At 45.5% G+C, this 24,155-nt stretch overlaps 1 protein-coding gene across 1 annotated transcript in view; it reads right to left on the bottom strand.

The window, feature by feature from the left end:
• Positions 1-3,834: 3,834 nt before the first annotated feature.
• ppp6r2b (protein phosphatase 6, regulatory subunit 2b) overlaps positions 3,835-24,155 on the bottom strand; it is a 52,487-nt gene continuing 32,166 nt past the window's right edge. Inside the window, exons 22-26 of the mRNA XM_084335474.1 lie at positions 19,903-20,086; positions 10,803-10,882; positions 9,906-10,119; positions 8,106-8,219; positions 3,835-7,763 (exon numbers count right to left, since the gene is read on the bottom strand). Of these exons, the coding sequence (XP_084191600.1) occupies positions 7,730-7,763; positions 8,106-8,219; positions 9,906-10,119; positions 10,803-10,882; positions 19,903-20,086 (626 nt within the window). The 3' untranslated portion in view covers positions 3,835-7,729. The remainder of the gene's footprint in view (positions 7,764-8,105; positions 8,220-9,905; positions 10,120-10,802; positions 10,883-19,902; positions 20,087-24,155) is intronic.

The following is a 24,155-nucleotide window of genomic DNA, read 5'->3' on the forward strand; positions in this document are numbered from 1 at the left end:
TCAAACTAACCCCGACTCAAACTAACCCCTGACTCAAACTAACCCCTGACTCATACTAACCCCTGACTCATACTAACCCCTGACTCAAACTAACCCCTGACTCAAACTAACCCCTGACTCATACTAACCCTGACTCAAACTAACCCCTGACTCATACTAACCCCTGACTCAAACTAACCCCTGACTCATACTAACCCCGACTCAAACTAACCCCTGACTCATACTAACCCCTGACTCATACTAACCCCTGACTCATACTAACCCCAACTCATACTAACCCTGACTCATACTAACCCTGACTCAAACTAACCCTGACTCAAACTAACCCCTGACTCAAACTAACCCCGACTCATACTAACACTGACTCAAACTAACCATGACTCAAACTAACCCCGACTCATACTAACCCCTGACTCATACTAACCCCTGACTCAAACTAACCCCTGACTCAAACTAACCCCTGACTCATACTAACCCGACTCATACTAACCCCTGACTCAAACTAACCCCTGACTCATACTAACCCCTGACTCAAACTAACCCCTGACTCAAACTAACCCCTGACTCATACTAACCCCGACTCAAACTAACCCTGACTCAAACTAACCCTGACTCAAACTAACCCCGACTCAAACTAACCCCTGACTCATACTAACCCTGACTCATACTAACCCCTGACTCAAACTAACCCCTGACTCATACTAACACTGACTCAAACTAACCCCGACTCAAACTAACCCTGACTCAAACTAACCCTGACTCAAACTAACACTGACTCAAACTAACCCCGACTCAAACTAACCCCTGACTCAAACTAACACTGACTCAAACTAACCCCTGACTCATACTAACCCCTGACTCATACTAACCCCTGACTCAAACTAACACTGACTCATACTAACCCCTGACTCATACTAACCCCTGACTCATACTAACCCCTGACTCATACTAACCCCTGACTCATACTAACCCTGACTCATACTAACCCGACTCATACTAACCCCGACTCAAACTAACCCCGACTCAAACTAACCCCGACTCATACTAACCCTGACTCAAACTAACACTGACTCAAACTAACCCCGACTCAAACTAACCCCGACTCAAACTAACCCTGACTCATACTAACCCCTGATACTAACCCCTGACTCATACTAACCCCTGACTCATACTAACCCCTGACTCATACTAACCCCTGACTCATACTAACCCCGACTCAAACTAACCCCGACTCAAACTAACCCCTGACTCATACTAACCCCTGACTCATACTAACCCCTGACTCATACTAACCCTGACTCATACTAACCCTGACTCATACTAACCCTGACTCATACTAACCCTGACTCATACTAACCCCTGACTCATACTAACCCCTGACTCATACTAACCCTGACTCATACTAACCCCTGACTCATACTAACCCCTGACTCATACTAACCCTGACTCATACTAACCCCTGACTCATACTAACCCCTGACTCATACTAACCCTGACTCATACTAACCCCTGACTCATACTAACCCCTGACTCATACTAACCCCTGACTCAAACTAACCCCGACTCAAACTAACCCTGACTCAAACTAACCCTGACTCAAACTAACCCGACTCAAACTAACCCCGACTCAAACTAACCCCGACTCATACTAACCCCGACTCATACTAACCCTGACTCAAACTAACACTGACTCAAACTAACCCCGACTCAAACTAACCCCGACTCAAACTAACCCCTGACTCAAACTAACCCCTGACTCATACTAACCCCTGACTCATACTAACCCCTGACTCAAACTAACCCCTGACTCAAACTAACCCCTGACTCATACTAACCCTGACTCAAACTAACCCCTGACTCATACTAACCCCTGACTCAAACTAACCCCTGACTCAAACTAACCCCAACTCAAACTAACCCCTGACTCATACTAACCCCTGACTCATACTAACCCCTGACTCATACTAACCCCGACTCATACTAACCCTGACTCATACTAACCCTGACTCAAACTAACCCTGACTCAAACTAACCCCTGACTCAAACTAACCCCGACTCATACTAACACTGACTCAAACTAACCATGACTCAAACTAACCCCGACTCATACTAACCCCTGACTCATACTAACCCCTGACTCAAACTAACCCCTGACTCAAACTAACCCCTGACTCAAACTAACCCCTGACTCAAACTAACCCCTGACTCATACTAACCCCTGACTCATACTAACCCCTGACTCATACTAACCCCTGACTCAAACTAACCCCTGACTCAAACTAACCCCTGACTCATACTAACCCCTGACTCATACTAACCCCTGACTCATACTAACCCCTGACTCATACTAACCCCTGACTCATACTAACCCCTGACTCAAACTAACCCCCGACTCAAACTAACCCCTGACTCAAACTAACCCCTGACTCATACTAACCCCGACTCAAACTAACCCTGACTCATACTAACACTGACTCAAACTAACCCCGACTCAAACTAACCCCGACTCAAACTAACCCTGACTCAAACTAACACTGACTCAAACTAACCCCGACTCAAACTAACCCCTGACTCAAACTAACACTGACTCAAACTAACCCCTGACTCATACTAACCCCTGACTCATACTAACCCCTGACTCAAACTAACACTGACTCAAACTAACCCCTGACTCATACTAACCCCTGACTCAAACTAACCCCTGACTCATACTAACCCCTGACTCATACTAACCCCTGACTCATACTAACCCCTGACTCATACTAACCCTGACTCATACTAACCCCTGACTCAAACTAACCCTGACTCAAACTAACCCCGACTCAAACTAACCCTGACTCAAACTAACCCGACTCAAACTAACCCCGACTCAAACTAACCCTGACTCAAACTAACCCTGACTCAAACTAACCCCCGACTCAAACTAACCCCTGACTCAAACTAACCCCTGACTCATACTAACCCCTGACTCATACTAACCCCTGACTCAAACTAACCCCGACTCAAACTAACCCCTGACTCATACTAACCCCTGACTCAAACTAACACTGACTCAAACTAACCCTGACTCAAACTAACCCCGACTCAAACTAACCCCGACTCAAACTAACCCGACTCGTACTAACCCCTGACTCATACTAACCCCTGACTCATACTAACCCCCGACTCATACTAACCCCTGACTCATACTAACCCGACTCATACTAACCCCTGACTCGTACTAACCCCTGACTCATACTAACCCCGACTCATACTAACCCTGACTCATACTAACCCCTGACTCAAACTAACCCTGACTCACTGGCAAGTTGCATTTCAAAAGATTGCACATGAATGGCGGCTAGGTGGTGCAGTGGGCAAGGCGCTCACCACCAATGCAGGAGACGCTGGGTTCGAGCCCAGCTCTCCGCATTGCATTCAGCTTTGCTGGTCGTTCATACTAATACATTTGGCAGTATTAGGGGGTGGGAAGCTGATGGGTGGGGATCGGACGTTGTGGACAGCGACTCCTACAGGTCGGTTGGTGCGCCTGCGTAGTAGAATCAGGAAGCGACGGGGGCGGCGTCCCTCCAAAGCGCAGACCCCCGACGCTGAAAGATCGCGCTGTGCAGGTGAAAAGATGCGACGGCTGCTACCTCGAGTACCGGAGGGGACTCGTGCAATGTATGGCTTCGTCCACATTACAGCCGGCTTGTGGGAGGCATGGCCAAACAGCGTTCGAGACAGGGGAGGGTAGAATTGGACGATACGAAATTGGGATGGGAGAAAAATAGAAAATGGGAGAAAAAGTAGATCAAAAAGAAAAAAAGATTACACATGAATGAAAGGGTTTTATTTATTTTTTAATAGGCCTTTATTTTTTCACAAGTACATTTCGGACAAGTAAGTTTAGCTTTCGGACAAGTCAAATTTCTGCTCTGAAAGAAGGAATATGAGCTGAGCCACAATCATCAAACACAAACCAGAAAGTGCTTCTTCAAAGTGCTTTTTAAAATAAAAAACAAACGATCTACATCAATCGTTTCAGAGGCATTTATGAAACTGAACTCCTGCCCTGAGAGAGATCAAATAAAAGCATCACTTTCTGTAAAATTTACCAAATTATATGGAAGACATACTATGGATTACCCCCCCCCCCCCCACACACACACACGTACACACACACACACGTATACACACACGTACACACACACAAACATGTATACACTAGGGCTGAGCCCAAACATTCGAACCGTCGTTTGAATTAATCTTAATTCACAGGCTAAGACTCGACAGTACTGAACCAGAAAAAGTATTTAGGAACACGTTTTTTTTAGTGGTGGGACTCTATTAAAAATGTTAATCTAATTAATTCGAGACTTTATAGTTAATTAATCAAAATTAATCACATGTTAATCGCATATCAATATTTGATGCGAAAAGCAACATTTTTCAATTCAAATTAATTTTGGTATACGAGTGAATCAATGAATATACATTATACATACGTTTAAGCAGCAAAATCCTGTATTAGCTACTACACAGACCAACAGATCAATGCAATTTTTAACAAAGTACAGCAATTTTAGGAATAATTTATATATATATAGCGCAAAGGACCTTTTGTAAACTAAAGCACTTTCGAGGTAAACGTAAAACGCAGTACTTTCAAGTACATTCCAGAACAGTTGACCATTCTAGGTAATTAATGGGAAACACTGCTTATAGCACATGCATGAGTCTGGTATCCTTTGAAACTTAACATTCTTACACAATGTACACAATAAAGAAAAATCCTCATGTGATTAAATGCATAATTTTTTTTTTTACTTTTTAATTCTTTCTGTAGTTAAACCGGTTAAGCTGCAATGAGTCTCCTGGCCATTTTAGTTTTAGTTTTTGAGGACTGCATACTTTTTTTGCAAACCAAAACAACATACTTTATACTTATAGCACATGCATGAGCCTGGTCTCTTTTGAAAGATGACATTCTGAAAATTCACTTTTAGTGCTAACGTAATGGAGGACCTTGAGTTGCAGAAAAACTTGTTACTCAAGTTTTTCTGTAGTAGTTAGTAGTCCGGACCAGAGGTAGTATTTCCCCAGAAGGTGGTATGGCTTACAAATCCATATGGACCCATAGCCTGAAGCCTTATGTAGTACATGTCCAAATTTCATAAAGATCCATTCAGAAATGAGTGATTTTGGTAAACTGTGTACAAAAGAAAAACTCAGTTTTCTCATAGACTTCAATTCATTCGGCTGTTTTTCTCTTCCTGTTTAGTTAGTTTTTTTGTTTTTTAAGATTCATACATCCCCATGTGGGGTATCATTGGAAAGCCACACTCATTGGCCAAAACCCTCCACAATCATTTTCGAGATCGGATCTAGATTGACGGAACTACTGCACCAAGAGTCGGAAGACCCCCCGCATTTCATTGTATAATTGTATGCCGTGACAAATAAAACTCTTGACTTGAGTGGTATATTGCGCAATACCGTGTACTTTGCACAAGCCTCAAATACCGGCATGTAACTTGAGAACCGCTGAACGAATTTTGTCGGATTTTGTCGCTATCGACAGGCAACAAATAAGCCTTCAATTCGATATATATATATATTGTATTACAAAATATGCACACCCGAGCCACTAGGGGTCGCCAAAGTGCCGGTGGGCAAATCGTCCTAAAAACGTCCTGTATGTGGGACGTTGCATGCTAAGAGGTTTTAATTAATCGAAATTAATGCGATAAAGTCCCAGCCCTAGTTTTTTTTGCATGATTAAAAACGATGGTTAGAACGTCATGTTCGAAAAACCCTGGCGAATGTTCGAATCCCAAAAACAGGCTTGGGGACAGCTCTAGTATAAACACACACACACATACACACGCACGTACACATTTATACACACGTACACATGTATACACACACACATGTGTATACACACACACACACACAGCTTGTAGCAGAGGATGAGGAACTGATGCTGGGGTCTAAACCAAAAAGACATGGCTATTGCCTCATTTCAACAGTACAACACACATGACACACACGTTGCAACCCGCAAACCAACCGCTTCTCCTTCCATCTGGATTTATTCCAAAAATAGATATAATGTTTATATATATACTGTTTACATTTATATTACGTTTACACATGTTACCAAGAAGAAAGAAGCCACAACCTAATACAGGTTCAAATGTCACAATATTACATTTATAACTCATTTATAACAGCTCTGTGGGTGATCATATGAATTAGCATTTGCACAACATCGTGTATGAATGTTTTTCTGTGTGTGTGTTTATGTATGTACATGGCTGTGTATATACGTGTGTGTATAGTATGTTTGTGTGTGTGTGTATAGTATGTGTGCGTGTGTGTATAGTATATGTGTGTGTATAGTATGTGTGTGTGTATACTATAGTATATGTATGTGTATAGTATATGTGTGTGTGTATATAGTATGTGTGTGTATAGTATGTCTGTGTGTGTGTGTATAGTATGTGTGCGTGTGTGTATAGTATATGTGTGTATAGTATGTGTGTGTATACTATAGTATATGTATGTGTATAGTATATGTGTGTGTGTATATAGTATGTGTGTGTATAGTATGTGTGTATAGTATGTGTGTGTTACACAGGTGTGCTTTCTTTACATCCACGTACCTCTCCTTTAACCTGAGAATACGCTCTGTACCTCAGAGCTCAAACACACATACAGTCACATGACTACACACACACGCGCGTACACACACACACACACACACACACACACACACACACACACACGCACACGTACGTACATCAAGCTGTAGACCTCTGAACTACCTGACAGAGGCTGGAAGAGGAAGATAGATGGCAGGGTAAATGAGGATGGTGTGACGGAGGCTTTCTCATCCCCCAATCTTTGTCGAATCTGCCAATTCGCCCCTGGTTGTTTCGCTGGCCTACTGATGGTCTGGGGAGGGTGTAGAGTGACTAACCACCTGTCTCCTCTGTTGGTCTGGGGAGGGTGTAGACTAACCACCTGTCTCCTCTGTTGGTCTGGGGAGGGTGTAGACTAACCACCTGTCTCCTCTGTTGGTCTGGGGAGGGTGTAGACTAACCACCTGTCTCCTCTGTTGGTCTGGGGAGGGTGTAGACTAACCACATGTCTCCTCTGTTGGTCTGGGGAGGGTGTACACTACCACATGTCTCCCCTGTTGGTATGGAAAGGGTGTAGCCTAACCACATATCTCCTCTGTTGGTCTGGGGAGGGTGTAGACGACCACATGACTCCTCTGTTGGTCTGGGGAGGGTGTAGACCACCACATGTCTCCTCTGTTGGTCTGGGGAGGGTGTAGACTACCACATGACTCCTCTGTTGGTCTGGGGAGGGTGTAGACTACCACATGTCTCCTCTGTTGGTCTGGGGAGGGTGTAGACCACCACATGTCTCCTCTGTTGGTCTGGGGAGGGTGTAGACTACTGAATGGTTTGTGTTACTTCATACTTGGAGTGTCAATTTACCAACTTGTCGCCTCTCCTCCAGGCTGGATTAATGCGTGTGTGTGTGTATAGAGGGGAGGGGAGGGGAGGGGAGAGAAGAGGGAGGGGAGGGGAGGGGAGGGGAGGGGAGGGGAGAGAGGAGAGGAGAGGATATGAGATTGCGTGGAGGTGTGTGTGGTATGGAGAGGTGTGTGTGGTATGGAGAGGTGTGTGTGGTATGGAGAGGTGTGTGAATGAGCTGTGTGAGTCTGTGCTGCAGGCTAGGCCGGGCCGTTAGCAGAGGGTGGTTTCTCTCTGGAAGGAAAGGAGGGAGAAAGTATTAGATATGGCAGTTACAGAGCATGAACACATGTGTGTATGGCTGACGCGCACACACACACACACACAGTAGTGTTATTTGTTTATACTGTAATGTTATTTGTTCATACTGTAGTGTTATTTGTTCATACTATTTGTCCATACTGTAGTGGTGTTATTTGTTCATACTGTAGTTATTTGTTCATACTGTAGTCTTATTTGTTCATACTGTAGTGTTATTTGTCTGTAGTGTTATTTGTTCATACTGTAGTGTTATTTGTTCATAAATCAAAACACAGACGCACAAACGCACGCACGCATGCACACACACACACTTACTGTGTGACGGCAGCAGGCCGGTCAGTGGTGGTGGTGTCGGTGCTAGAAAGGACTCCATCCCTCCTTCCTTCATCTTTAATGGAGAGTTCCTCTATTGGCACAGTGTCCGCTTCACTAGAGGAATGAAACACAACAGCACGGATTACACTTGAGAAAATGGTCGACGACAAACCCCCCCCCCCAAAAAAGTGCTGATGAAACATGAAACAAACCCAGTGCTGATGAAACATGAAAGATTTGGCTGCTTGTAAATGTGACGGCTTGTATCGTCGTCTACATTGAACCATCATCAGCCATCCACTCACCAGACCACACCTGCTGTTAATATGTCTCACACATAGGGCTGCACGATTCATCGTAAAAAAAAAAAAAAATCGGGATCTCGATTCATAGACTTATGCGATCTCATTTCTAAATGACGACGATTCTGATGTATTTGCATTTGCGTAAAAATGGAGATCAGTTGCATTACAACACTCGCTCCTATTCCCCTATGCATTCACGTCACACTGCATTCACGTGTTGACTTATTTGCTTCGGAAAAATCCCAGTTGCTATATCAATCACACTTACACGATGTAAAGCAAAACACGCTGCTATTAATTCAACATTCAATATATTTTCTTACTTTTTTGTTGACTTGTCACCAGATTCCTGTTTTTGGGTTCCAGATGAGAGGTAGGAGCTGGACAACTAGACTAAGTCTTATAGTCATACAGTCCAAAGTTTATAAAAATCCCACGGAAAATGAGTTTTGTAGAAACGTTTTTGCAAATGTGTCAGTGTACCGGTAAAAATACAGTGTTATTATCCAAAATGGCCGTCCACTTCATAACATTCTGATGCTAGAGTCGGGACAAAGGTCTGAACCGAAAGTGGTCATTTGACGGAGTGCTTGTCAAATGACGCCCTGAGCTGATTGACGAGAGCAAAGTGCCGCGACGCACGGGCGTAAGAGAGGAAAAGAGACTTGATTTATGTTATGTTACAAGCAGTGTTCATTTCGTCAGCTATTTAAAATTTTAGTTTTAGTCTTAGTGTGTTCAAGTTCTGTTTTATTTGTCACATATAAGGTACATGTACATTATAGTGAAATGCTTGGTTCTGTATGAGCCTCCTGAGATTGTGCTTCTTACAGTAAAAATGTAAAAGAGTAAAAGACCAACACGAGGGCGGCTACGTGGTGTAGTGGGCAAGGCGCTCGCCACGAAATGCTGGAAACGCTGGGCTCGTCAGTTCGAGCCCAGCGCTCCACATTTGCTTTCAGTTTAGCTGGTCGTTCATACTAATACACATTGGCCGTATTAGGGGGTGGGAAACTGATGGGTGGGGATCGGGCGTTGTGGACAGCGACTCCTACAGGTCGGTTGGTGCGCCTGCGCAGTAGAATCAGGAAGTGTCGGGGGCAGCGTGAGCCTCCCACGTGTTACTCCTCGCCACTGAGAGATCGAGCTGCGCAGGTGAAAAGATGCGACTGCTGTTACCTCAAGTACCGGAGGGGACTTGTGCTATGTATGACTTAGTCCACATTGCAGCCGGCTTGTGGGAGGCAAGAAACAGCGTTCGTGACAGGGGAGGGTTGAATTGGATGATATGAAATTGGGATGGGAGAAAATATAGAAAATGGGAGAAAAAGTGGATAAAAAAAAAAAAAAAGTAAAAGACCAACACTATACAAAATATACAATATACAAAACTAAAAACGAGGTATACATTATACAAAAATAAAATGAGGTAGAAGAGGTAGTGCAAATCTTTAGGAATAAATAGATAAAATATGGTGTGATGTTTAATGTGTACCTGGTGAAGACCCTCTTGTTTTTGGTGTCCGCGGTGAGGTGGGTGGTCCCCTTGCTGGTGGCCGTGGAGACTGTCTCCGTGGCGACAGCGCCCAAGGAGACGGACTCCGTCTTCTCCTCGTCCTCGTCGCTGTCCGAGCTGCTGGAGGAAGAGCTGTCGGACGCCACCAGGGGCGCCTTCCTCGCCACGCACGCGCCCCAGACACAGGCCGCGGCTGGAAGAGAGTTTACACACTTGAGCTTTAAAACATTAACACTACACACACTGTGTGGCCAGAAGGGAAGAGACTCTTTACACACTTCAGCTTTAAAACATTAACACTACACATAGACACACTGCGCACACACATGTAGACACACTGCACACACACATGTGCACATGCACGTAACTATTTTATACACACATTTTAAAATCGTACCCATTAATTTCAATTGACCGGTCATGTCAGACGGGGAGACCAAGGGTCCCAACATTTAAAAAAAAAAAATCTCATCTGTGTTTTGTGTTCAGATGCCAGACGAACAAAGTCATGGAACCTTAAACAGATGAAATTAACTCAATATTTTATGATTTTTTTTTTCATGCTGAATAACTGGAAGATAATAAAAACATCTCTGGCATCATTATAATATTCACAAATAAGCTCCGTTTTCAATAAACTAGATTTGAGCAGGTCCCTCTGGAATACTGCACTGCTTTGCCCTAACCCTAATACAAGGGAAGCAATTCTAAGTAGCTGTTGAGTCGTCGACTAAGAATGTCTATAGTGGGAGACGGTCCTACTAATTACATTAGATGATCAGATTAAATCAAAAGATGTTGTCATTATACAGCACAAGTACAGTACAACCCCACTATACAGTGTGTGATTCTCAAAGCCGTGCAGACTGGACTTACGGTTCTGGTTTGGTTTGGTTCTGCCTGAGCTGCTGAGCTCAGAGTCCACAGGAGAGCCGCTGCGGGGTCCTGTTTCTGAGCTAAAGAGCAGATACAAAGGGTTCAAAGGATCATTCTGTTTTTGACGTTAACTTGTGTGAAATACTTGCCAGTAGTGTAGTGGATGCAAAGCTAGAGTGCTACTTACAGAGTCCGCGGTCGGAGCTCCGGACGCAGCCCCCCCCCCCCCCCCCCCCCCCCCCCCGCGCGAAGCAAGCGGGGTGTTGAAACCCAATGGTTTTAATCCACAACATGCAGTTACTATAGCAGGCAGGCAACAGATTTGAATGACCATACTGGTCTTTTATTAAACACAAAGATACGACACGCTCAGGAGTATCTCCACCAGACAGAAGAACCAACTGAAACAAAGCTGACCAGAGCCCCCCCTCCCCAAAGCCCCCCAGGTGTGGCCAACGCCTCCTTAACACACTGCATTGGAAGCCACTTGTCTCACTGACTGCCAGCTGACTGGCCTGACTACCAGTGGCTTTCTTTTAAGGCCGTGGCCCCCCAAGCTGTGGAACCAGCTACCCCTGGAGATCAGAACTGCCCCCTCGCTGGAGACATTTAAGTGCAGACTAAAAACTCACTTTTACTCCCTAGCAGCATTCAATAAACCCTGATTTTCCCCACACACCCTAACTCACACACTCTCATGCAATTGTATCTTGCCCCTTCCCCCCTTGTATGTGTTCTTGTGTTCTTCTATCCCCCGTGTGCTATATTGTACTTTGTGCTCCCCTATCCGTGTGTTGGCCTATTCTCTGACTTGTCCTGCTGTGCCTTTTTGTATTATGAATTTTTATGCTTTGACTGTACAGCACTTTGGTTGGCTCTTGAGTTTTTTTAAACGTGCTTTATAAATAAATGACTCGACTCTCCATTGGCTCTCCCACAGTTATAATAATTTATTTGAGTGGATCTCACTCTGTACAGGCGCCGTCTCACTCTGGCTTGGGAAGAACCGTGGGAGGTCTCTAGGCTCCTCCCCCTCCTCGGTGAACCCACTTGCAGAACTTTGTAAGTCGCTTTGGATAAAAGCGTCGGCTAAATGACTAAATGTAGCTGACTGCCAGTCAATGAGACAAGTGGCTCTCTATTGGCTCAACCCCCCCCGCTCCCCTCACCCTAGCATGAAGCCTATCCCCCATGCATTGGCTGAAGCGGTGCCCTACAAGGCTGCAGAGGCTCTTGCAGCGACCTCCTGGGTTAGTGTCAACACGCAGGCGTCTGGGCTCACTGGGGTGCAGGTTACAGGGCAGAGATGTAGGTTACAGGGCAGAGATGTAGGTTACAGGGCAGATGTAGGTTACAGGGCAGAGATGCAGGTTACAGGGCAGAGATGCAGGTTACAGGGCAGAGATACAGGTTACAGGGCAGAGATGTAGGTTACAGGGCAGAGATACAGGTTACAGGGCAGAGATGCAGGTTACAGGGCAGAGATACAGGTTACAGGGCAGAGATGCAGGTTACAGGGCAGAGATGCAGGTTACAGGGCAGAGATGCAGGTTACAGGGCAGAGATACAGGTTACAGGGCAGAGATGCAGGTTACAGGGCAGAGATGCAGGTTACAGGTTACAGGGCAGAGATACAGGTTACAGGGCAGAGATGTAGGTTACAGGGCAGAGATACAGGTTACAGGGCAGAGATGTAGGTTACAGGGCAGAGATGCAGGTTACAGGGCAGAGATACAGGTTACAGGGCAGAGATGCAGGTTACAGGGCAGAAATACAGGTTACAGGGCAGAGATGCAGGTTACAGGGCAGAGATGCAGGTTACAGGGCAGAGATGTAGGTTACAGGGCAGAGATGCAGGTTACAGGGCAGAGATGTAGGTTACAGGGCAGAGATGTAGGTTACAGGGCAGAGATGCAGGTTACAGGGCAGAGATGTAGGTTACAGGGCAGAGATGCAGGTTACAGGGCAGAGATGCAGGTTACAGGTTACAGGGCAGAGATGCAGGTTACAGGGCAGAGATGCAGGTTACAGGTTACAGGGCAGAGATGCAGGTTACAGGTTACAGGGCAGAGATGCAGGTTACAGGTTACAGGGCAGAGATGTAGGTTACAGGTTACAGGGCAGAGATACAGGTTACAGGGCAGAGATGCAGGTTACAGGGCAGAGATGTAGGTTACAGGGCAGAGATGCAGGTTACAGGGCAGAGATGTAGGTTACAGGGCAGAGATGTAGGTTACAGGTTACAGGGCAGAGATACAGGTTACAGGGCAGAGATGCAGGTTACAGGGCAGAGATGTAGGTTACAGGGCAGATATGCAGGTTACAGGGCAGAGATGTAGGTTACAGGGCAGAGATGTAGGTTACAGGGCAGAGATGCAGGTTACAGGGCAGAGATGCAGGTTACAGGGCAGAGATGTAGGTTACAGGGCAGAGATGCAGGTTACAGGGCAGAGATGTAGGTTACAGGGCAGAGATGCAGGTTACAGGGCAGAGATGCAGGTTACAGGGCAGAGATGCAGATTACAGGGGCTGTCGTGGGGCTGGTACAGTTGACCGCTGGTACAGTTGACCGCTGGAGCGTTGCCAGAGCTGGAAACCGTGGTTGTCATGGAGCACCAGGTAGAGGGGCCGGCTGTAGCTGTGGCTGCTGGGCCACTGAGACTGGAGTCCAGGTCTTCCGTCTGGGAGCAGGAGCTGGCCGGAACCTCAGCCCCGCTGCTGGACGGACACCCTCTCCCTGCTGGGCATCCTCGGTCGCTGGGAATTTGGTCGTTAAAAGAACCCAAGGGTGTCTAGCGCAAAGAGTAGGGGGTTCCCCAACGTTCCTGGCCAATTTCCCCAATCAGGTCTCTGACATCAAGGCCACCGAATCATCACCCCCCCCCCCCCCCCCTTAATTGGCGGACATCAATCCCCGTCTCCTGAGCCGTTCAGCCATTGTGTGTAGTGTGATGTGTGCCGGGTGCCAGTGTATGGCAGCCATTGAGCCTGCGTAGCCCAAGGTTGGGTGCTACCAGTGGTGGTGGAAGGAGGCAATTTCCACCCTACATTGTGGGGAGCGCTTTGAGTGTCTAGAAAAGCACTATATAAATGTAATGATCATTCATTCATATTGCAAGTTCTCATTGTGTTTTCTATGGCATCAACAGGAAGCTCAGTCTCTACAAAGACCAGTGGGTGAAAACACAAGCTGCTGCTGAAATACAGCATCAAATGACCCTTTTCTCTCCTCAAATCTCCTCTCAAATCCTCCAGTCAAATCAAATCAATCATCATGTATTTGTAGCCCAGGATCACATGGAATTGCCCCCATGGGCTTTACGGGTGAAGAAGAAACATCACAATAGATCCAGTCGACGAACACTCAGTGCTGCCCCCCAGTGGTCGCTAGGGCTGTCCCCGACTAAGGATTTGGATGGTCGACTAGGATTGGCCAGAATTTGCCGTTATTGTAGACTATTGGTATAAAAAAATATATATATATATATATATATATATATTATTATTATTATTATTTTTTTTATAATTCCATTTGGGCTGTGGGGGGTGCTTAATGTCTGAAGGAGTCGACTGAAGGCTTCTTGTCCTCTGCAAAAGTATGCAATTGGTCCACTAATGGATACATCTTGATATTTGTCTAGTCTAGTGTGTTCATTAGATGGGTGAAATCCTCTTTCAGTGCCTCTGTGCCTGTTTTCGTAGGCAGTTAGCCTCTGGTATGCGTGCCATTAGCGTTAGCCACGCTTCTAGGCCTCTTTTCTTTTGGAAAGAATGATAAAAAAAGAAATAAAAGAAATTTACAGTCGACTACGGCTCCTTTCGACCGATTAGTCGACTAATCGATTAATAGGGGTCAGCCCCAGTGGTTGCCAATAAAACACATTACTATGACTGTTAACCTGTCAGGTCAAGGTGCTGCGATGGCAGTTCGTTGACTGGAGGATTTGAAAGGAGACTTGGTAGAGAAAAGGGTCATTTTATTCTGTATTTCAGCAGCAGTGTTTTCACCCCACCAGTCTTCATGTTGATCCCTTCAAAAACACAACGTGAACTTGCAATAATGTGTTCCGCCTCCCGTAATGTTGGCGCACAAACCAACATAACAAAATACAAAACACTGATGGAAAAGTAAAGAGCCTCAAACCTCTCAGCAACACAGCAGGAGTGAAGAGAGGCCGAGGCAGGATGGTTTGAATGGTCTTTTATTAAACTGAAACACAAGATACTCAAAGTCCAGGTCTACACTGCCACCAGACATACAGGTCTACACTAGAGCTGTCCCCAAAGCCTGTTTTTGGGCTTCGAACTTCGTCAGGGTTTTTCGAACCTTCATTTTTTTTTTACACATCCAGTGCCGTTCACGAGAATTCTCGTTTCTGTGGCCCAACGGTTCAGTGCCAGAAACGAAGATTCTCGTTTCTGGGTCGTTATTTATTTTATTGGCTATTTCCATTCATAATCCATCGAGGGAGCCTGTGCAGGCTGTCCTGAATGGGTCCGAGATCCGCCGCCTAACACCTTGCGGCCGGTATTGCACATCCTTGGAAACTCTCTAGCTTGGTCTGTCCGTTGATCTAAAAAGTCCGGTCCGGGTTTTCCTAGTCGGGCAGGAGTAACGTTTATAACACATGGATTGAGGATAATCAAGCACCGCCGGTTCATGTTCTTTGGTGGATTATGTTGGCAACACGATCGACATCAATACTTGGAATGGCGATCAGATAATTGGAATACTCTCTTTGCAGTACATCCTAGTCAAGGTAAGGGCTATATGGTATAAATCTTGCGTTGATCCGAGCATGCCTTCATTGTGATCCGAAAGTGTTACTGTAACGTTACTCCACAACGTATGCCGTTGGTGACGATCGAAGCATAGAACCCCCCCCCCATGCATGCATGATGAAACATAATACCGCGTTGATTTCAGATTGATTGTTGATCCAGGCGAGGAATGCCACGGTTTCTAGTGAAATGCACTAAATGCTGCATAGCGGCATTTCCTGGGATTACACAGAATTACTCTAAAACTATACTCATATTCACCACGGTATAAAACGGGAATGTATGGATGATTTATTAAAAAAATTTCACAAATTGAACGATAAGATACTCAATGTCAAATGGGCAATAGTTTTATATCCATAGCTATGATATTTAATATAGTTTTAGCCCTGCAAACACCGGCATGTATCCCTATTCATTAAAGCGCTGGCATTCATGCCACACGGCCCACAGCGACCTCTGGCGTTGAAAGTGTTAACTCATTCAGCGCCGGAGCTTAATCCGCGAGATGGCGCTAGTACGCCACCGCTGTAAGTCAATGGGGGACTGCGAGATTTGCGAGTGCGTAAAATATATCTTAAATTATAGCTATGGGTCTAATACACCCGTCGATTATCAGTGAGTTGCTTCCAGTCAACATGTACAAAACGGATTGTTTTTTTTCATCTGTACATTTCCGTTTGATAGCCTTTTGAATGAGTGGAATACACTAAACACGTTGTAATTTTTCGCCTAATCTTCCTGAAATCAACGCTAGATCATCATTATTATCCTTCCTCATGCAAACATGCAATGTGGTTTAGACACCCCCCCCCCCCCCCTGCCACCAACGGCACACAGCCACACACAGAGACAGCATCGATCGGGGTAGAAATAAATATCAGATCAACGATCAAATTTATATATAGTGTTCTTACCTTGTATCTGATGTAATGCAAAAGAAATAATCCAATTATCTGATCGCCATTCCAAATACTGCTCGTGGAGGTCCGTACCACATTACCAACCGTGAAACAATGACGGGAGGGCGGGGTTACTGTTCCGATGCATCGTTGTATCTGCCTACCTCGCCTGAGCACCTAAACCTGCCCGCATGGCTCGGATCGTCCCAGAAAAGAAACTACACCATTCCCAGTGGAGTGCAATACCCGCTGGAAGGTGTAGGCGGCGGTATTTGCCCTTTTCCGTGCTCAGACCCATTCCCAACGATAACATCAGGCTGGATGGATGAAAATGAATGGATATCGCTAATAAAAGAAATAACGATTAAAACCAGACTATACTCGTGATTGGCGCTCAAGCGATGGCGAGTTAACCCGACTATCATCGTGACTAATAAATCGAATAATTTTCTTTTTATAAAAAATTCAAATGTTGATTTAGAATTCGAAGGCCAAAGTAACAAACGAAGGTCCGAACGTTCTAATGTTTGGGCTCAGCCCTAGTCTACACTCCACCAGACATATAGGTCTACACTCCACCAGACATACAGGTCTACACTCCACCAGACATACAGGTCTACACTCCACCAGACATACAGGTCTACACTCCACCAGACATACAGTAGGAACCAACTGAAACAAAACCAAAAACATCAATTCCTCCCAAGCCAATAAGAGCTCCTCTCAGGTATGGCCTCGTTAACTTCCTCCCAGGCCAATAAGAGCTCCTCTCAGGTATGGCCTCGTTAACTTCCTCCCAGGCCAATAAGAGCTCCTCTCAGGTATGGCCTCGTTAACTTCCTCCCAGGCCAATAAGAGCACAGCTCCTCTCAGGTATGGCCTCGTTAACTTCCTCCCAGGCCAATAAGAGCTCCTCTCAGGTATGGCCTCGTTAACTTCCTCCCAGGCCAATAAGAGCACAGCTCCTCTCAGGTATGGCCTCGTTAACTTCCTCCCAGGCCAATAAGAGCACAGCTCCTCTCAGGTATGGCCTCGTTAACTTCCTCCCAGGCCAATGAGAGCACAGCTCCTCTCAGGTATGGCCTCGTTAACTTCCTCCCAGGCCAATAAGAGCACAGCTCCTCTCAGGTATGGCCTCGTTAACTTCCTCCCAGGCCAATGAGAGCACAGCTCCTCTCAGGTATGGCCTCGTTAACTGTCTCCATAAGTTCTCCATGGGGTCTGGTGTTGTCTTCCAGTTACCTTTACTAACACATCGTCCTCCAGCACTTTGGATTCAGCTATTACTGTTTCACAGGAAACATGGTTTATCATCTGTTTCACAATTTTGGAGGACTGTGGTGTGGCTTTGGATGTGGTTAACCCTTTACCTGCATGTTGTGGTGTGGTTGTGTTTTGGAGGTGGTTAACCCTTTACCTGCATGTTGTGGTTGTGTCTTGGAGGTGGTTAACCCTTTACCTGCATGTTGTGGTTGTGTCTTGGAGGTGGTTAACCCTTTACCTGCATGTTGTGGTTGTGTTTTGAAGGTGGTTAACCCTTTACCTGCATGTTGTGGTTGTGTTTTGAAGGTGGTTAACCCTTTACCTGCATGGTGTGGTGTGGTTGTGTTTTGGAGGTGGTTAACCCTTTACCTGCATGTTGTGGTTATGTCTTGGAGGTGGTTAACCCTTTACCTGCATGTTGTGGTTGTGTCTTGGAGGTGGTTAACCCTTTACCTGCATGTTGTGGTTGTGTCTTGGAGGTGGTTAACCCTTTACCTGCATGTTGTGGTTGTGTTTTGAAGGTGGTTAACCCTTTACCTCCATGGTGTGGTGTGGTTGTGTTTTGGAGGTGGTTAACCCTTTACCTGCATGTTGTGGTTGTGTCTTGGAGGTGGTTAACCCTTTACCTGCATGGTGTGGTGTGGTTGTGTTTTGGAGGTGGTTAACCCTTTACCTGCATGTTGTGGTTGTGTCTTGGAGGTGGTTAACCCTTTACCTGCATGTTGTGGTTGTGTTTTGGAGGTGGTTAACCCTTTACCTGCATGTTGTGGTTGTGTCTTGGAGGTGGTTAACCCTTTACCTGCATGTTGTGGTTGTGTTTTGGAGGTGGTTAACCCTTTACCTGCATGTTGTGGTTGTGTCTTGGAGGTGGTTAACCCTTTACCTGCATGTTGTGGTTGTGTTTTGGAGGTGGTTAACCCTTTACCTGCATGTTGTGGTTGTGTCTTGGAGGTGGTTAACCCTTTACCTGCATGTTGTGGTTGTGTTTTGGAGGTGGTTAACCCTTTACCTGCATGTTGTGGTTGTGTTTTGGAGGTGGTTAACCCTTTACCTGCATGTTGTGGTTGTGTTTTGGATGTGGTTAACCCTTTACCTGCATGTTGTGGTTGTGTTTTGGAGGTGGTTAACCCTTTACCTGCATGTTGTGGTTGTGTTTTGGAGGTGGTTAACCCTTTACCTGCATGTTGTGGTTGTGTTTTGGAGGTGGTTAACCCTTTACCTGCATGTTGTGGTTGTGTTTTGGAGGTGGTTAACCCTTTACCTGCATGTTGTGGTGTGGTTGTGTTTTGGAGGTGGTTAACCCTTTACCTGCATGTTGTGGTTGTGTTTTGGAGGTGGTTAACCCTTTACCTGCATGTTGTGGTTGTGTCTTGGAGGTGGTTAACCCTTTACCTGCATGGTGTGGTGTGGTTGTGTTTTGGAGGTGGTTAACCCTTTACCTGCATGTTGTGGTTGTGTCTTGGAGGTGGTTAACCCTTTACCTGCATGTTGTGGTTGTGTTTTGGAGGTGGTTAACCCTTTACCTGCATGTTGTGGATTAAAACCTTTTGGTTTCCAAACCCTGTTTCTGCCGGTTGCTAAAGCATCCCGGTTCACCCAGAACCCAGCCAGAACTCTGACCACGGGACTCAGTAAGGGAACTAATACAGTCGCTTTGCAGCGACTACACTACTGGCAAGTATTTCATACGACTTTCATACAATTTCATAGAACTATAACTTTAAGTTACAACATCAATATTAAAACAGAACCAGTCCAGCACTCTGAATGTTGTCCAATATAATTCTTCATTTATTTAACATAAATAGCCTGATGAAAACAGTGCTTGGAGAAATTAGTCTCTACCTACTCAGTTAGTCCCTACTAACTCCCATTGCACGCCTTCCATTGACTTTACATAATTACATACTTTTTTTGTGCTAAGATGTTTGTTGTTAGATATGATTAAATCTCTACTGTAGCCGAGGAGGTAAAGGTGGGGGGAGTGGAACCTATGATCAGAATAATATTTTTTTTTCTTTTTTTTAAACGTTTGCTAACTTCTAGTGGGTGAAATTAAAACTAGTACTAATTCTTTCTGGGGATCCCCCGGAACACCTTCAAGGAGCTCCACGTGGAGGGGTAAGAACGACCCGTCACACACCCAGACTCACCAGCAGAAAGGCTGGAAGTCAGTGAACTTGGCCCATCCCTTCTCTTCTGCCTCTGTGGTCCCGGGCTGGCAGGGCGGACTGTCCCAGGCGCCCATGTTCACTTCTGCCGAGGCGGCAGCCATGTTCACTCCTGCCGAGGGAGCCTTGGAGTTCACCTCCCCGAAGTCAGCTACCCAGCCGGTGTCTAGGTGTGAAACAGAGAACAGACTGTCAGAAAGAAGTCAGCTACCTGGAAAATTACTGACCCGACTCCTAGAACCCACCTCACCCCTGCCCACTTTGACAACCTAGGATGGCTTAGAGTAGACGACAGAGTACAGCAACTTGCAATGGGCCTGGTCTACAGCATACACTATACGACCAAGGTACCCATGTACATGTCAAAATACTTCCCAAAGGTCAGTGAATACCACGATCACAACACCAGAGGGAGCTCCACAAATCATGTGAAACCCAGATTCGGCTCAAACAAGGGACTAAACACGTTTAGCAATTATGCCCAACCCCCTCCAAATGTACAGTAAATGACCAAGTATGGCTAGTGTCCCCCACCCACCCCCTACCCAACCCCCCCACCCCACCCACCCAACCACCTCCAATGTACAGTTTTCAATCAATCAATCAATACCCAGCCGGTGTCTGCGTGTAAACAGAGAACAGACAGTCAGACAGAAGTCAGCTACCCAGCCGGTGTCTAGGTGTGAACAGAGAACAGACAGTCAGACAGAAGTCAGCTACCCAGCCGGTGTCTAGGTGTGAACAGAGAACAGACTGCCAGACAGAAGTCAGCTACCCAGCCGGTGTCTAGGTGTGAACAGAGAACAGACAGTCAGACAGAAGTCAGCTACCCAGCCGGTGTCTAGGTGTAAAACAGAGAACAGACAGTCAGACAGAAGTCAGCTACCCAGCCGGTGTCTAGGTGTAAAACAGAGAACAGACAGTCAGACAGAAGTCAGCTACCCAGCCGGTGTCTAGGTGTGAACAGAGAACAGACCGCCAGACAGAAGTCAGCTACCCAGCTAGAGCTGCCGCGGTATTGATGTTTTCCTTAACGCACAGATTTGCAAAATATTTCCTACCGCCGCGGTTATTACCGCACGCACACAAAAAATTAAAAAAAAAAGTTTGAATGCATTTTTTTTTTTAGTAGTAGTCTACTCTTTATAGCATATAGCCTGCCTCTAGTCTAAATGTCTATCTTTAGAGGATGACTTTGCAGCATGAATATTGTTTGGGATTCGGCAAGCACGCATTAGTTATTGAAAGTGAAACACGGATTAGAAGTTTCCCCTCTGGTCGTGCGCCGTTCACTCGGTGTCACGGGCAGGGGTGGTTACCCCTAACCCCCCCGACCCTTTCTTATTATTATTACTATAAAGTTACTACTTTATAATAAAGGCATTCGTTTTGTGGCATTAACATTATATAGTTATACGTTCAATAACATCAGCGTATTTACCGGACAATAGCAAGGCAAGCAATACTCTATTCATATCTCAGTTCCTTTCTTTGCTCAGAGCGTGCTGAGTTGTCCCATTCTGCGGTCTGTTAATAAAGTTTTCAATCAGACAAGTGTATAGAACGAAGGGCTTTTATTATAACATTCGTTGCAGACAGTAAAATCATTATGTCTCGTTTAGTACTCCTTAGGAGCGATGGTAGTCCACTCCGGCGGAGAGTTAAAGCTAACGTTATTAGCCGTGTTGTGATGAGCTGACATTCAGGAAGTAAAAACCTAATACGCGCTTGCCGATTGGTGGTAACACACTGCATGACGCTACAACGTGTGACGCGTCTCTCTTCTGACCAATCAGTGGTCTGCAATGTTTCACGTGACTTTTCTGGTACCCAATAGGGTCGCTTGGAACGTCGATAGAGGAGTAGGGTATATCTGCAGAGCCGCAAGCCCAACGAGAGGAGGGTAATTTATTATTATTATTATAAAAAACAGCGGTGACGCGGTATTCAGCCTACTCTGCGGTGGCCGTGATGTAACAGCGATACCGCGGTAATGCGGTAATCGCAGCAGCTCTATACCCAGCCGGTGTCTAGGTGTAAAACAGAGAACAGACAGTCAGACAGAAGTCAGCTACCCAGCCGGTGTCTAGGTGTGAACAGAGAACAGACCGCCAGACAGAAGTCAGCTACCCAGCCGGTCTAGGTGTAAAACAGAGAACAGACTGCCAGACAGAAGTCAGCTACCCAGCCGGTGTCTAGGTGTGAACAGAGAACAGACTGCCAGACAGAAGTCAGCTACCCAGCCGGTGTCTAGGTGTGAACAGAGAACAGACAGTCAGACAGAAGTCAGCTACCCAGCCGGTGTCTAGGTGTGAACAGAGAACAGACTGCCAGACAGAAGTCAGCTACCCAGCCGGTGTCTAGGTGTGAACAGAGAACAGACAGTCAGACAGAAGTCAGCTACCCAGCCGGTGTCTAGGTGTGAACAGAGAACAGACAGTCAGACAGAAGTCAGCTACCCAGCCGGTGTCTAGGTGTGAACAGAGAACAGACACATTGAGCAGCTGGAGGATGTCTAGGTGTAAACATACCTACATACCTAGTACAGTACATACCTAGAGTACATCTTTTCATGTTTGTATATGTGTATTCGCTCTGGTGGCAAACCATGTTTCCCCTCGGGGATTAAGAAATAAACCATACCATACCATACATACCTACAGTACATACATACAGTACATACCTACATACCTAGTACAGTACATACTGTGACAGATCTCCCCCCCCCTCCTTTGGATATGTGAAGGATGGGAGATATGTCCGTCACGGAAGGAGTAGAGTCAATTAGGTAGCCGATTAGTACTGATAGAACACACATTAACACTAGGTTAGAGAGGGTTGAGTTGAGCGGAGTAAGGAGTTGGAGTTGTGGTATAGAGAGAGAGAGATTGATATTCAGAGTTGCGATGGTGAGAGGTAGTGAAAGGTGAGGAGATAGCGAGATAGGTGTTCTTTGTGTACTGGACCCTGGACTGGCTGAGATTCCCCCCTTGTGTATTGACCCTGGACTGGACGACTACCCTGAATTATGAACAATCCCTTTTTCTGTCTGCGAGCCCGTTTTGTGTTTTTGACCCCCGGACCGGATCACGACCATTCTATTGCTTTTTCCCTCTAGATTCTGCCCTGAATTCAATAAATACTTGTATTTATTGATATTGCTCGTGTGGACATTCGCAATAGTTTGTATTTGAACCGTGGCAAGCCTGTACCCTATCAGGTTCGTCACAATACCTACAGTACATGCAGACTACCACCAACCAACAAATTGCACACTGCTCTCCTTACAATACACATGTAGTCATCATAATAGTGTGTATATATATGCTTGTGCAGTAGGAGTACACACACATCATAGTCATAGAAGTACACACATCATAGGCATAGAAGTACACACGCATCATAGTCATTATAGCGTTACTGGGATTAGGCTTAGGCTAGCTTGATTAAAGATTAGATTCAAATTAGTGCCATCAATAGATTAAAAATAGCATTTTTCGATTTAAGACCGAAAACAGATATTTATTTGAGTAAAATCATGGAATTAATGTAAAATCAACACAAAGAAAGTATATTTCGATTCAAATACTATTTTAATAGTATTTTAATAGTAATATAAATCATATTAACAACAAATGTGTTCCATCTTCATGTCAGATGATTTTCAAAAAGGTGCATGAGTCGATGCAAAAAAAGAACAAGCAAATATACTGCTGAAAGTTCAGAACGTTGAAGATTTTTCACTCCATAGATTAATCTAGATTAATTTATTTTAATGCTTTAATTAATTTAAATTAATCTCAAGTTAAAGCATTAATTTTGACAGCCCTAATTCAAATGTATGGTCATCATGCAGCACAAGTACAGTACAACAAAAAGAAGTTTGGCATCCAACCATTCCATTCTCAGAAATATACACTTCCTTGGTCAAAACCTCACAGCTCCATGAGCCCAGAGTCACCTCCCCCACACGACATGTCATGATGGAACGACCCATCATGAGCCCAGAGAAGCCTCCCCCACACGACATGTCATAATGGAACGACCCATCATGAGCCCAGAGACGCCTCCCCCACACGACATGTCATGATGGAACGACCCATCATGAGCCCAGAGAAGCCTCCCCCACACGACATGTCATAATGGAACGACCCATCATGAGCCCAGAGACGCCTCCCCCACACGACATATCATAATGGAACGACCCATCATGAGCCCAGAGAAGCCTCCCCCAC

This window comes from Notolepis coatsorum (genome assembly GCF_963971535.1).
Source record: "Notolepis coatsorum genome assembly, chromosome: 18".
Taxonomy (NCBI): domain Eukaryota; kingdom Metazoa; phylum Chordata; class Actinopteri; order Aulopiformes; family Paralepididae; genus Notolepis; species Notolepis coatsorum.